At 37.7% G+C, this 16,412-nt stretch overlaps 1 protein-coding gene across 1 annotated transcript in view; it reads left to right on the forward strand.

Moving 5' to 3' along the window:
* armc2 (armadillo repeat containing 2) overlaps positions 1–16,412 on the forward strand; it is a 190,101-nt gene that overhangs the window by 113,389 nt on the left and 60,300 nt on the right. The window contains exon 12 of the mRNA XM_039747898.1: positions 265–488. Within this exon, the coding sequence (XP_039603832.1) occupies positions 265–488 (224 nt within the window). The remainder of the gene's footprint in view (positions 1–264; positions 489–16,412) is intronic.

The raw sequence follows: 16,412 nt of genomic DNA on the forward strand, positions 1-16,412 counted from the left end.
ATCTATCTATCTATCTATCTATCTATCTATCTATCTATCTATCTATCTATCTATCTATCTACCAGTTGTTTGAAAGAGATGAGCAGAATTTTGTTGCTTAGTGTACTGTATATCAGTAAGAGTGTTGCATAGATTGTTTTATTAGAAAGTGTAGAAGTCTCATGTTTGTTATTCCCAAAACAAGGTTATTAGTGTTAGGTTATTAGTGTTTGTTTTTGAATATGAAATGTATGTTATATTGGGCATCATTTTTTTTGCTTACAGATTCATTGCTGTCTCTCTTCAACACTGAAGATCCTTTTTCCATTAGTGAAGCTCTTCTATACTGTTTGGGAGCTCTAAAATTCATTTCCGGAAACACTGTTCTTCTTAAAGATCTTCTTAACAAGGACACGACTGAGATTCTGGTACAGTTTATAAAGAAAATAAATCATGTCAACCAGCAAAATAAAACATTTTTTTCGATTTCTGGACACCAACTGGTTCAGGTCAGTAGTAAAAATACTTTTAACCCTCTTTGATTGAGTTTGATATTAAAATGGTCATGGTAAACATAAATGAATTTGACAAAAGAGGGTTTTTATGAGGCCACTTCTTTTGTAAATTATATTCTTTCATTTAAGGAGATGACAGGTTATTTTCTTATAATAGGCTTTCATATTTTGTTGTCATTGTCTAAAATAATTCTTTTTTGTTTTCAGGAAAATGACTATGAGTGAATGTTAATTTTTTTATTTTTACTTATATCTTTTCAACGTTAAACTTAAAATGTTTATGGCATTTTTTACTAAAAGTCTGTCCAATTTTGCAGACTTACAATTTTCCACTTCAATGCATTACTAGAAATTCATATACTTTTTTGGTAATTTTCTTACTGTTTTTTAAATTACAGTATATTAATAACTTAATTCTGTGTTAATTTCAGGCTGTCCTCTTCAAAAAGGCTTGGTAAAATAATTAAAGATTTTTTACATTAACTTTTAGTGTTATAATTCAGTTTTATTGTAAGGAATAAATCAAAAGTGAACTTGATTTAATTTAGCCCTTATGCAGTAGTATAAACACAGATAAATAACCAACAAATGAAAGATGTTCAGTGTTCAGCCCAGTGTTTTCTGAAATTCTATTATTAATAATAATAATAGCAGCTCATTACTCAAAGTGCTAAATACAGAGAAAACGGGAATTTGAACCTATTACCTCATCATTGCTAAACAGTAGCCTATCCACAGGTTCATGACAGAGTAGCATTACCACTGTGACAACTGGTTGAAAATGAAACATACATGTACTGTATATGCGAACATCTTTTATTTTGTACCAACTAATAGTTGGGCTTCAGCAACATGTCAATTGAGCAATTTCTTTTCTTTTTCTTCAGTTTTATTCTTGAATAAAAGCATACTTGTTTTGTTACACCTTTTCTGAAAGTGTTTTTTGGATATTATACTATAACATATGAAAACATTTTCTGTTTTGTCCGTGTGTTCAGCATTTCTTGCCTTGCATTTCCTCTCTAATTCTATAGATCGTTGTAGACATGGGACACACCTGAAATGTATGTATTTCATTCATCCATTATCCAACCCATTATATCCTAACTACAGGGTCATGGCGGTCTGCTGGAGCCAATCCCAGCCAACACAGGGTGCAAGGCAGGAAACAAATCCCAGGCAGGGCGCTAGCCCACCGCAGGGCACACACACACACCCCTACACACCAAGCACACACTAGGAACAATTTAGAATCGCCAATGCACCTAACCTGCATATCTTTGGACTGTGGGAGGAAACCAGATCACCCGGAGGAAACCCACGCAGACATGGGGAGAACATGCAAACTCCACGCAGGGAGGACCCGGGAAGCAAACCCGGGTCTCCTAACTGCGAGACAGCAGCGCTACCCACTTCGTCACCATGCCGCCCATGTATGTATTTCAAATCATGGTATTTCATTACTTATATAATTCCTTACAAACACATCACCAGATAAACACTTCAATAAAAACTTGAACTGTAAGGATTGCAGCAGAGTAATGCCTTCATCTGACTGAATCGGGGGGTGAGGAGTGTAGCAAGCTGTGAGCTATGAGCTTCCTGGCATATGTCAGGAAAATTTAAGGAGGTCAGGGAGAATGAAAACAATCATAAACTTCAGGGATTCTACTGTTAAAAGCTGTGATATCAGCCTGCAAGCTATATTTAGAACAGTTTTGCCACATTAATAGAACAGTACAGGTATAACATTTAATATTTCTCAGATTTTGACATTCGGCTCCCACTCCTAAAAGTACCATATTTTCTAGCCTTTACTGTGGTAAATGTTTATGGCCATTACTGCGTAGGCCTTCATTAGCGATTCATTTTGTTTCATTCTTTTCTGAAGTGAGGATATTTTTACAATTTCATTCAGTATAATTTTTTTGGGATTAATGTTTTATTCATAATGTATATGAAATTTCAGAACATGCTGGTGATGCATTGTTACTGCCATTCTGAAAAACAATATATTTATTGTTTGAGAAGCCACATTTGGAAGGCTTTTATATATTGTAACAAGGCGCTATATAAATGCCTGACACAACACAGATGGACACGGGAGGCGCGTATAAAATAAATAAACTTTCATTGTTCTTCACCTGTGAGGTACATCTTCCTCGTAATCCCAACAGGCACAACACGGTCCCAAGTGTACAAATAAAGCACTTAAAACACACCACACTCCTCACTTCAGCACCACCACTCCTCCTCTAAGCTTTGTCCTCCTCCCTTTCCCAACTCTGGCCGTTGATTTGTGGTTGCTGGGCCCTTTTATAGTCCACCCGGTGCTCCAGGTGGTTGATTGCTGAGTTCCAGCTGCACTTCCAGGTGTGGCGAATACGCTGCCCTTACGGGCTCAGGAGTCCCAGCTGCAGCACCCCCGGCGGTGCCTGTGGGACCCAACAGGGCTGCACCCAACTCCATTTCCCATGGAGCCCTGCGGAAAACCGAGGCCCAGATGCATTCCGGGTGCCCCTGGAATTTCTTCCGGCAGCACTTCTCGTGTGGTGGAAGTGCTGCCATCTAGGGTTCCAACGACGTCTGGGCGCCCCCTGGCGGTGACTCCGTCTTTGCACAGGGTTGAGCTTCGCAGTTAAGTGACCCCCATGCATTCCAGAAAGGCCACCCTCCTGCTGTCCAGGGAAAATATTGTCCTATTTCCGGTCTCCTGCTTCTTCCAGCGTCCCGGGGTGGCAACGTCCCTGGGCGTCTATGATTGTGTGTATATATATATATATACAGTATATATATATATACATTATACTATATTCACTATATACACACAAATATATATATATATATATACATATACAATCTGTATGTGACATGTCAAATATTAAAAACAAAGAGATTATGTTCTCTCAGCTATTTTGAAAGGGAGAATAAAAAGAGAGGGAATATTTTTAAAACGTTAATTTGCCACCAAATTATTTTTGCAATATCAAATCCTTTCAGTAGTGAATGTAAACCTTAGAAAATAGTGTCTAGCAGCAGTAATATTTTTTTTAAAAACAAAGACAATTAAATATTAATTATTATTTTATTTCAGTCTTTTCAGCTACATTAACAGTTTAAACAGTATTTTTCATCAGTTTTATTTTATGTTTTATTTCAGTTTACAATTTTTTTATTAATAGCTTTCATCTTTGCTTTAGTTTTGGAAAAATTAGTAGTAGAGGTTCCCCTCTCTGTCATTATAGTTACTAAATGTCTTTTTTGTTTGATGCCTGCAGTGTTGCATTCGTCACCAGCATCTAGTTATATACATTAACAAAACTGAATGTAATACTACTACGCATTTTTAAAAAGACTTTGTGATGATCTACCGTATAAGCATAAATATTTATATAAAACTCATCCTGTGAAATTTGTAATGATGGTATATATTGGAACATGAAGATACAGGACAGTAAAGTACACACATAACTCCGCTTTTGAAAAAGCTTAACTTATCACTTAAAGTACTGAAGTACCATATATACTCGAGTATAAGCCTACCCAAATATAAGCCGAGGTACCTAATTTTACCTACAAAAACTGGAAAAACTTATTGACTCAAGTATAAGCCTAGGGTGGGAAATGCAGCAGCTACTGGTAAGTTTCAATAATTAAAATAAATACCAATAAAATTACCGTACATTAATTGAGGCATCAGCTCATTAATTGAGCACACAGCCCGGAATGAGTCTCACAGAGGCTGCACAGCACCACGCAGAACCCGCAGCAGTTCTTCTACCGCCCGCAGACCAAACCAGGTACAGTGGAACCGAAGTAATTTCCCCCATAGGATTGTATATAAATACAATTAATCCATTGCAGACCATACAGACTGTATGTAAATATATATTTTTAAAGATTTTTAAGTACAAATATAGTTAATTATACCATAGAAGGCACAGCGTAATAGTAAACTAAATGAAAAACAATGAATAACACTGAGAAAACCTTGAACAACAGAGAAAACTAACACTGCAAGAGTTCACGTTATAGCGCTACGAAACGCTCGCTGAAAACACTTTTTTTTTATGAATTTTAAGCACAGGGAAAAATGAACATTTGAAAAATCCATAATTTAATAAACCACCAAGAAAAGTAACATTGCAACAATGCACGCTACGAACCGATCGCTGTAAACAGAAGTGAAGTGGAAGTTAAATTCCAATTGAAAAAAGTCTTCATTAAATACAATGAGGTTAAAACAATGCTCGAATCTGTCTCTTTAACAAGAAGCCCAGGGCATTCTTTAACTGCCTTCTCGGCCTTATGCGGCCAGCCCTCTTTCTCGCTCGCTATCTCTCTCTCGCGTGTTTACATGCGTGTGTGTGTGTCTCACTCTCGCGTGTGTCTGTGTGTGTCGCTCTCTCTCTCTCTCTCTCGCTCGCTCGCTGCACAAGGAATGCACAGGGGGCAGCAGGACCTAACTCGAATGTAAGCCGAGGGTGACGTTTTTCAGCATATTTTGGCTTATATTCAGGTATATACGGTACATAAAGTAATATTAAACAGTTATAATAAAATAGAGGACCCAAAGATAAATAGTTACATTTTGTATGCAAAGAACTGAAAATGCCTTTTTAATATTTTTAAAACTTAACTGACCAAATGAATGAGACAAAAAAGAAAAATGAAGATTACAGTTTTAACCAATTAAAACCTGTTGTGATCGATCATTTCAAAATGTTAATGGTTAAAATTAAATTAAAGGCTATTTTCCTAAAAGTCAGGACTCAATTGACTGTTCTTTGGGGGTTCTGAATCTTAAAGAACAAAGGCGGGTTGACGGATCTTTCGTCAAACGTTGTACAGTATAAAAAAATTGAAGACTAGTTTACTTCTTCATCAGTTTTAGGCAAATAAACATCTTGAATGAGGAGATTTAAATTAGTAAGCATTTAGGTTCCAACTCCAGTTAATTCTGCATGCTTATGTGAAAGCAGATTTTCGACTGTCATTCAAATTCATCCTTCAGTAGGAGAGTGATCCATAAACATTAGGTCAAATTCATGCTAGAATTAATTAAAAATTGTGAATGCCCTCTAGTAGCCATGTCACAGCTCTACTGCTATTGCAATGACTTGAGCAGTTAAGAATAAGCATTGAACAGGAGATGAAATTGTAATTGTTAATCTAGAATTAAAAAATAAAAATGACAAAACCAGAACACTAACAATAGTCATTGTCAAAAAAGGATCACTAGTTTTTCAAAGCCAGAAACACTGTAAATTATTTGCAAACATTCTTTTTAAACATCCACAATCATGTATCCTAAAGGACCTGTAGCATTTGTTTATAAAGCTTTGTGTTAGCGACATCACACAACAGATAGGGAATCTCATTCCCTATCCCAGGGAATTGAGTTCTGACAACAGCATAACCAAAGTGGTTTTGCATTAGAATAAAAATATCTTAATAATAAAATCTACTTAATCCCAGAGGCTAAAAAATATACATACAGAAATGGACCCTGACATTCAAAATCCCTAAAACAAATTAAAAACCCTGTGATACATTTTGAAGTGGTCTAACCCATACCAAAAACCTGAGTTTGACTTAAATAAATAATTACAAGTGTCCAGTTGCTGCCAAGGCTCTGGTCTCCATGACCTGGAAATTGACAAGCAGCTTTGGAAATGTTAAATTATGAAAAATTATGTTTTCACTTTTTCATATCACTGTCACAAATTTCTAAACATAGACTCCATACTTAACAAAACAGAATGTGATTAATCCACAGCAAATCATTGTCAAAGGCAATATTCTCATTTATCACTGTTTTATAAACGGTTAGATACTGTTATAGGTGTATATTATATTTTCTGCTACATGGTTTCAAGGGATGTGACAAAAATTTGTTAGCTCTTACTGTACTGGAAAAAATTTTTTTATAACTTTATTTATAACATAGAACTTTTTAAAATATTTCTATCATGGTGAGACATGAAGAATGATTTGAATTCCTGTATATTTAACTGAATATTGTATTATCAATTGAACTACAAATATAGAAGTAGTTAAACTATTGTACTAGAAGCGACTTTAGCTTATGTTTAGTAATTTCATGTTATCACCTGAGTTGTTGTAGAGGTTATGAAAGCTTTTTTGTTCCCAGTTTCTGCAGAGGTGAAATGCCATTTTTTAAAGTTTTTTTTTTTTTTACTTATTTATGGGGTGAAACAGTGGTGCACTGGTAGCATTCCTGCCTTGCAGTAAGGAGACAAGGGTTTGTATCTAGGGTCGTCTCTCCTTGGAGGTTGCATGTTCTCCCCGTGTCAGCGTGGATTTCCACCAGGTGCTCTGGTCTCCTCCCACAGTCCAAACACATGCACGTTAGGTGGATTGGTGACTCTAAATTAGCCCTGGTGTGTGGTTGGTGAAGATGTGTGTGTGTGTGTGTGTGTTCACACTGTGATGGACTAGTGCCCTGTCCACCATTTGTTTCTGCCTTAACCCCTATGCTAGCTGGGATAGGCTCCAGCATCTCCATGACAATGTTCAGGATGAAGCAGTTTAGAAAAGGACTGACAAATATTTATTTATGGGTTGTTTAGGTGCTTCTTGTAACATGCAGTTTCAAAATACTGAACTTAAATAATCAAGCAAAATAATGTTATCTAAAATTAAATTAATTACTTGGGAAGATGAAAGAACTATGTTTAGAGCTGCAGAAAAAGCTGAGGTTTGAAGCATACCGTAGATCCCGGAATATAAGATGAGAATTTTATCCTAGATTTTTGGCTTGGAGTTTGGGGGTCGGTTTATACAACGAGTATCGTTTCAGATTCAAGATTTCCAGCGCAATGCCGGTTTTGCCGATGAATATGGAAGTAAATAATGATGAAACCACAGAGCCATCTTTCAGATGAAGAAGTAACTTTGCATGCCGGTACTTTAACTTAAATAAAGAATTTATTCAAAAAAGTGTTTTAGTTGTTGATTTTATTAATAAAATTTATAATAAACTAGCAGAATACCCGCGCTTCGCAGCGGAGAAGTAGTGTTTTAAAGAAGTTATGAAAAAGAAAAGGAAAAGTTTTAAAAATAACGTAACATGATTGTTAATGTAATTGTTTTGTCATTTATATGAGTGTTGTTCTCATATCTATATATATATATATATATATATATATATATATATATATATATATATATCAAAATACCCGCACTTGGCAGCGGAGAAGTAAAAAGAAAAGGAAACATTTTAATAATAACGTAACATGATTGACAATGTAATTAAGAAGTACAGATACATTGAGCACTACTGGAGTGGTTGCGGGTAAACTACATTTTAAAGACTGTGTAACACAACAGGTAAGTACTACTAACAGCAGCTAAAATGTATATGGATCATCTCTCGGTAGTTGATCCCTTTTGAAAGGTGCTACACGATGGCTGTGGTATAGAAATTACATTTTCTATGTGAACGTTCAAATTTCTGCCTCTGGTAATGTGCCTTACCGGCATTACCAGCAATTAAAGAAAATTAGTTTTGTGTCCTCTGCAGTGTTAAGAGAGAAAGGCTTTGGTTTGGGATAAAAGGAAAAAAGGTGTAAAGAAAGGAAAGTTGCCTTTTTCTTTTATATAGTATAGATAGATGTGTTCGCTGACGATATGAGCGCCTTTTGGGGACAGTCGCGGTGGGTCTTGTGTAGACTGGTGAGACGTCTCTGCCATTATTCGGTTGTGATGGCACTGTCAGTCCTCCACTCCTGTGCGTGTCTTCATAATCCGAGCTGACGACCTCATAATCGTATGCATGCAAAATAGAAAGTGCAAATCGCCTTAATATTAGTTCGCCGCGGTGTAGAAAAGGGGTCCCGTGTTTGCACTTGTCTGGGCTATAGCTCAGGGGGAGGATGAAAAAAATTAAGTGCTCACTTTGACTTAAGGCAGAAGCGCAGTCAGCGTCTCAAAGGCCGGCACAGCTATGCACAGCCGGCTGCTCGACTTTTGCTGGGCAGGAGACCCCAGTTTTTGCAGACACGTTCACAATATCAAAAGTCTCAGCGCTCTTTGGAGGTCATTCATATATATATATAGCAAAATACCCGTGCCTCGCAGCGGAGAAGTAATATGTTAAAGAAGTAATGAAAAAGAAAAGGAAACATTTTAATAATAACGTAACATGATTGACATTGTCATTAGTGTTGCTGTCATATATATGCCTGCCTAAATAAGTCACCCTCACTTCGCTCTTTCTTTTTTACCGTTCATTTAATCATGGCTAGTGGTGGAAAAATTATAAAATGGAAGGAAGATTACACTGAGTATGGCTTTACCAAAACAATTATTGATGACGAATCGATTATTCACAAAGCTTGAATTGGTGATCTGTTTTTCTGTGTTAACCTCATATTTTTTCATACTTCTTCTCAAACCAAGGTGGTGCGAGGGTAAAATGAATCGGGGTGCGCTGATCAATGTAATCGGTGTACCAGGAAATCATGCATTGACAAAAATTCCCCTTTGCTTGTAATGCAAAGTGTGATTAAATACATTATTTTTTAACGCATTATGGAGCACATGCATCAAAGTTTCTCAGCTGTGCTTATGCTAAGAAAAGGAAAGATTTTAAAAATAACGTAACACGATTGTCAATGTAACCTTTTGTAAGTAGTGCCTGGAGGATTCAGTGTGGAGAAACTCTAGAGACAGCGTGTGTATTAACTTGTGGATTTTTCTGTGAGTATTTGGTGGCAGTGTGACGGTTGCTTGAAGACGGCGTTAGCATGAGCTCAGCTCAGAGTGAAATGAGGTAAATGGGAGAGGAGATGATGATGTGACTCCCCACCCCACCTTAACTGTCAATCCCCCACAAACACAGTCTCTCGGAATTTGCTTAAGCACACCCCTTCACCTGCAATTTTAACTTAGTTACAAAGTGATCAAAACTTTCTTTTATATCCTGCGTCCTCTCATTAAACTTGTATCCCGCATTACCCGTGGGCATGACAAACGCCAGCGGCAGCCTGTCTATGAACTTAATTTAAAGTTTAGGTTTACACCTTGCTTTCTTTCCGAAGTAGCAGCACTCATGAATATGGTAGTATATGTCACTTGCTCGCTTCTTATTGTTTCGCTGCCTTCTCAATTATATAATGCATTTTTTCTTCAGCGCTTTTTAGAGGTCTTCCTGGTTTTCTACGCACTGCGTTGACAGTCAGTTCACGTGATTACGTGGGAGGCGTGATGATGTCACACGAAACTCCGCCTCTCACGGCTTTTGAGCTCAACTCCATTACAGTAAATGTAGAAAAATACCTTCCAGTTATGACCATTACGCGTAGAATTTTGAAATTAAATCTGCCCAACTTTTGTAAGCAAGCTGTAAGGAATGAGCCTGCCAAATTTCAGCCTTCTACCCACACGGGAAGTTTTAGAATTAGTGATGAGTCAGTGAGTGAGTCAGTGAGTGAGTGAGTCAGTCAGTCAGTCAGTGAGGGCTTTGCCTTTTATTAGTATAGATTATCAGGAAGTTTAAAATAAAAATTTTTGTTTTGATTTACGACCAAAATCTTGCGTTACGACCCGAATGCGGTCAAGTGTATCCGCTTGCGCGATTGTAAACAAACAACCGAGAGCGTTAGTAGTGTCAGTTGAAGCCCAGATACATGTGTTTGTGGATGTAATTTCGGTCATTGCAGTGATTTACCTATGTATATAATTCACTAAGACCATGCAAGCAAGACACATAATTGCTAAGGAAGGAAGAGAAGGTAAAGAAAGCGATCACAATCGAAATAAAGATGGAAATTGTGTGGAAATAATGAGAGTGCTGTTTGTGTGATCGATCTCGCTAATATGTACAGCATGTCGATATCCACCATCTCGACAATTTTACAAAGAAAAGATTTGCATAAGGAGGCTCCTTCTAAACAATAACCACCTTCCATTTCATTCTCTTCCTCCTCCCTTCCTGCAGCCCAAAGATGTCAAATTAAATGGTGATTACAGTATGAAATTGTTGTTTCTAGAATAGAATGCCTTTTATTGTCACTATACACATCTACAATTAGATTAAAAGCAGCTCCTTCAGTGTATAAGTTCTGTATAGGGCTTGCATGGTTGTTTTTTTAGCCTTAGCATAACACCGGATCTGCGGCCCCGCTTCTGCTTTCTTTCCCTCCTCCATCTGCGTCGTCTCCTAGACCCGACAACAATCCATGGAGAGCCCGCTGGTCTCGCTATGTTGTCTGGGATGTTGTGCGTATGTTGAAAAACACTCGAAACAGATGTCTGGCTCTGGACACAGATGTCTATAAGGTTCTGACGGGTGTAGCAAATGTTCGCCGAACTGATCGTGCACAAACAAGGAAAAAAAAAAGTACAAAAACAACAAAAAAGTGCACTGAAAAGGAGAACTTTGAGCCGCTGCGACCATGCGCGCCGCCATGCTCCTAGCTTAATCTAGCCTACTTTTTATAACTTTTTGGTTAGTACATTAGAAAAATTATTGGTGTTTTGGTAAATTATGAACATTATGCAACCTTTTTTTATTATGAAAAGGTTAAGTAAGTGTTGCAGTGGGAGGTTCGGAACGCATTATGGGTTAGCCTTCACGAACAAATTAAGTTCGTTAAGTCAAGGGTCCACTGTATATCCGCGTATTTAAGTTAGTCAAATTTATAACGAGTCTCCCGAAATCCACCCGCCGATGTACCGTATTTGCGTATATAGTTTCAACACAAAGGTTTCATTTTACCAAACTTCTCCGCAATCACTTCCTGGTTTCCATCAAAAATGCCGGCAGTCTTAAATTCTCGCCGATAAACATGATAAATATACCTGAAGAGACACTTTTAAGGAAATTTAGAAAATTTTGCTTGGAGAAGGGGGTCGGCTTAAATACCGGTCATCAGCAAATACATGTAATTTAGTAGGTAGAGAAGGGGGTCAGCTAATATACTGAGTCATCTTATATTCCGGGATCTATGGTACCTTTATTCATGAAATACATGGAAATCAGTTATTTCACTGCAAGTTCACAATTTAACGGCCTGGACACAGTAACTATAATCACTGATTCCCAGGAGACCAAAGAATAAATAAATACTGTTTAGCCAATGTAATTGTAGAAACATGACAAGATTTCAAAAGCCATATGTAACTGTTTACCAAAATCTTTGGAAAATGTACTTTCTTCCATTCCACCATTTTAATTATTTTTTATTTCATGTTGTAATGAATATATTTTATATGTACATCCAATAAATACCACACATCCAATGCTGCAAGACCACTACCTATTTAAATATTTGGGAAAACTTTTCCGGTATCTTGATCAGAAATGCGGTTTTGATTCTAATACAGTGCTCTCACTGAATTTTTATACAGTTTCAACTCCTTATACCTTAAGCAGCTTTTCTAAGAAGTTGTTGGTTGTGACAAATCATTACTATTGCAAAGCTGCTCTTTTCCCTGTGGCCAAAAGTGTAATGTTACCAACAATTTCATTTTGACTGACAGTGGAAGGCTTCTCCTTATAGATAGATCAATAACATAAGAAAAAAGATTTGTTACAAAAAATATGAGGGATGTTCAATAATTTATCTACCTGAGTATGAAAGAAAGTAGCAATCATGCTGGGGCATGTTGTGACATGTCTCAAGGTTACTCATGCACAGTTGTCGCTCAGTGCGGGTCTAACATTCCAAGAGGCAGGATGCCAGGAGAGTTCTTGTGCAAATCAAGTAAGAAAATGCTAAATTTCGAGCAAAGTTCAGTAATAAAATTTTTCACAAAAGAAGGAAGAAAGATAAAGGAGATCCTTGAACACATGACTGCAGTTTATAGTGAGTCTGCTCCATCATCCTACAAATTTTGGAGCAAGCAGTTCAAGTGGGGTAGAGAGTCTATTGAAGATGACCCTTACACTGGATGGCCTGTGGAAGCAATTTCCACAGAAATGTGTGAGAAAGTCAAGGATTTAATTTTGTCAGACAGACAAATTATGGTTTCCCAAATTGTTGAAGAAATGGGCATCTCAGCAGGTACAATTTGGAAAATAATTCATTAAAATTTGAGCATGTTAAAGCTCAGTGCAAGATGGGTTCCAAGAGTGCAGATGCCATGTCAGAAGGCCACGAGGGTCCAGTGCTATCAGAAGAACTTGGGGAAGCTTCGTGAAGACCACATGCATTTATTTCATCGTTTGGTGACAGGAAATGAGACTTAGGTCTATCACAGAGATCCCGAGTCCAAAATGGAGTCAATGCAGTGGAAGCACAAGTCATCCCCCACCCCAAAAAAGTTCAAGACAGAAAAATCTACAGGCAAAGTGATGGCAACAATCTTCTTGGATATTGAAGGACTTTTGCTTCTGGAGTTCATGCCACTCAAGACAACCATAACCTGGGAGAACTACACCAACATAGTGATCGTTTTGTGGGAGTCAGTCAAGGCGAAAAGACGAGGAAAACTCACAGCAGGTGTGCTGCCTCTTCACGACAATGCGCCGGTTCACATGTGACGTCAATCACAGGCCATCAGAGAATATGGGTTCTAGCAGCTGAACCATCCACCTTACAGTCCTGACCAGGCTCCCTCAGATAATTTCCTGTTACGAGTTTTGAAAAAATCTCTCAGTTGATGAAGATTTAGAGTAATGAAGATGTCAAGACAGCTGTGACGTACTGGTTTGAAGGTCAAACAGAAGATTTTTTTTTCAAAAGGTTTAAAGACATTGCAGGGAAAGTGGATGAAGTGTATGGAGCTATCAGGGGACTATATTGAAAAATTAAACTAATTTTGTTTTAGTGAATGCCCCTTGTATTTCATTTTTGTCAGAAAGAACTCTTTAAACAAGTTCATTATCTGGTATTTTCAAAACATTAAGCCTTTCATGGAATGTGCATGCCGGTCTCTGCCTGAATGCCATCTTTTGGCAGTTCAGAAGCTCTCCTAACTCCTAGTGATGTTAGAGGTAGTTTCCTAAATTTGAAAAACTGATAAAATACTTCTGTTCCGACTCCTAAGAGAAGAATCATATTTGCATCACTCTGAGAATCTTGACACCATTCAAACTGTTTATCTATTCTGGCATGCTTGATAAATAAGGACACGTTTCACTACCCAAATATTAATCAGATACATTTTAGGTTTCTAACAAGTGATGTTTTACCACTTTTCAACATCACATTCCTTCAGCCATGCTGTGCAACCTCACACAATTTTACAGATGTTTTTACTTATGTTGTTACTTTTGAACATTTAACTTGAATCATCATTTGTGATTCAGACAGTTTTGTTCTTTTTGAAAACACTTCTTCACAAATCATTTTGAAACACATGTTTCTACTCTTAGAGTATGTATTGTTGTACTTTGAGAGTTGCATGGTAGTGATTGGCAATTATCAGTCTAAGCAGACTAATATCACATGTGGAATTCTACAAGAATCTGTTTTTGGTCCTCTTTTATTCAACCTTCACTGTATGTACTTCCACTCAGTTGAATTTTGTTTGATAGCAAATGTGCATACCACACCTATGCAGGTGTCACCCTGATTTACTTGACCTTTTTTCCTAATGACTAGTCTTTGAGACTCAGTGTGTGAAAGTCTACAGCAAATTAACATCTGGATAAAACAAAACTTCCTTTAAGTAATCTATACTAATAAAAGGCAAAGCCCTCACTGACTGACTGACTGACTGACTGACTGACTCATCACTAATTCTCCAACTTCCCGTGTAGGTAGAAGGCTGAAATTTGGCAGGCTCATTCCTTACAGCTTACTTACAAAAGCTGGGCAGGTTTCATTTCGAAATTCCACGCGTAATGGTCATAACTGGAACCTATTTTTCTCCATATAATGTAATGGAGTTGAGCTCGATGGCCGTGGGGGGCGGAGTTTCGTATGACATCATCATGCCTCCCACGTAATCACGTGAACTGACTGTCAACGCAATACGTAGAAAACAAGGAAGAGCTCCAAAAAGCGCTGAAGAAAACATGCATTATACAATTGAGAAGGCAGCAAAACAATAAGAAGCGACCGAGTCACACATACAACCATATGCACGAGTACAGCTACTTCGGAAACAAAGCACGGTGTAAACCTAAAGTTTAAATTAAGTTCATAGACAGGCTGCCGTTGGCGTTTGTCATGCCCACGGCTAATGCGGGATACAAGTTTAATGACAGGACGCAGGATATAAACGAGAGTTTTGATCACTTTGTAACTAAGTTAAAATTATTGATGAAGGGCTGTGCTTATACAAATTCCGAGAGACTGTCTTTGTGGGGGGATTGACAGTTAAGGCGGGTGGGAGAGTCACGTCATCATCTCCCCTCCCATTCACCTCATTTCGCTGTGAGCTGAGCTCTGCAGCTAACGCAATCTTGAGGAACCAACTTTGTAACGCTGCCACCAAATACTCACAGAAAAATCCACAAGTTAATACACACACTGTCTCTACAGTTTCTCCACACTCTAAATCCTCCAGGCACTACTTACAAAAGGTTACATTGACAATCGTGTTACGTTATTTTTAAAATGTTTCCTTTTCTTAGCACAAGCACAGCTGAGAAGCTTCAATGCATGTGCTCCATAACGTGTTAAAAAATAATGCATTTAATCACACTTTGCATTCCAAGCAAAGGGGAACTTCTGGCAATGCATGATTTACTGGTACACTGATTACATTGATGTACACATCAGAGCTACAAAAATGTAACAGTCGGAAGAAAGCGCGTTGCTACGACTGATTGGAGGAAAATTTCATTTCAAAAGACTACCCGACGGAAGCCTTGATAAAAGCGTGGTTTTGTGCACATATACTGTATATATGTATATATATGTGGATGTATATGTATATATTCTGTATATATGTGTGTATATATATATATATATATATGTTTATGTGTGTGTGTGTATATACAGGGTATATATGTATAACATATACATACATATACAACAACACTCATGACAATGACAATGTCAGTCATGTTACGTTATTATTAAAATGTTTCCTTTTCTTTTTCATTACTTTTTTAATACACTACTTCTCCGCTGCGAAGCGCGGGTATTTTGCTATATATATACAGTATATATATATATATATATGAATGACCTCCAAAGAGCGCTGAGACTTTTGATCACGTGAACGTGTCTGCAAAAGTGGCGTCTCCTGCCCTACAAAACTCGAGCAGCCGGCGCGCGCTCATAGCTGTGCCGGCCTTTGAGACGCTGACTGCACTTCTGCCTTAAGTCAAAGTGAGCACTTTGAATTTTTTTCATCCTCCCCCTGAGCTATAGCCTAGACAAGTGCAAACATGGGATCCCTTTTCTACACCGCGGGAAACTAATATTAAGGCGCTTCGCACTTACTTTTACACGTATACGATTATGAGGTCGTCAGCTCGGATTATGAAGACACGCACAGGAGTGGAGGACCGACAGTGCCATCACAGCCAATTAATGGCTGGGACATCTCACCAGTCTACACAAGACCCACTGCGACTGTCCCCAAAAGGCGCTCATATCGTCTCTTAACACTGCAGAGGACACAAAACTAATTTTCTTTAATTGCTGGTAATGCCGGTAAGGCACATTACCAGAGGCAGAAATTTGGACGTTCACATAGAAAATGTAATTTCTATACCACAGCCGGTGTAGTGCCTTTCAAAAGGGATCTACTACCGACAGATGATCCATATACGTTTTAGCTGCTGTTAGTACTACTTACCTGTTGTGTTATATCGTCTTTAAAATGTAGTTTACCCGAAACCACTCCAGTAGTGCTCAATGTAGATTTACTTCTTAAAACGTTAATGTTTTACTGTTTAATAACTTATAGACTACATTTTATTATCTTGCACTCAGTGACCAAAGCTATACACACACATATAGACACATACATACTGTGTATATTTATATA

This window comes from Polypterus senegalus, chromosome 3 (assembly GCF_016835505.1).
Source record: "Polypterus senegalus isolate Bchr_013 chromosome 3, ASM1683550v1, whole genome shotgun sequence".
In the NCBI taxonomy this organism is placed as follows: domain Eukaryota; kingdom Metazoa; phylum Chordata; class Cladistia; order Polypteriformes; family Polypteridae; genus Polypterus; species Polypterus senegalus.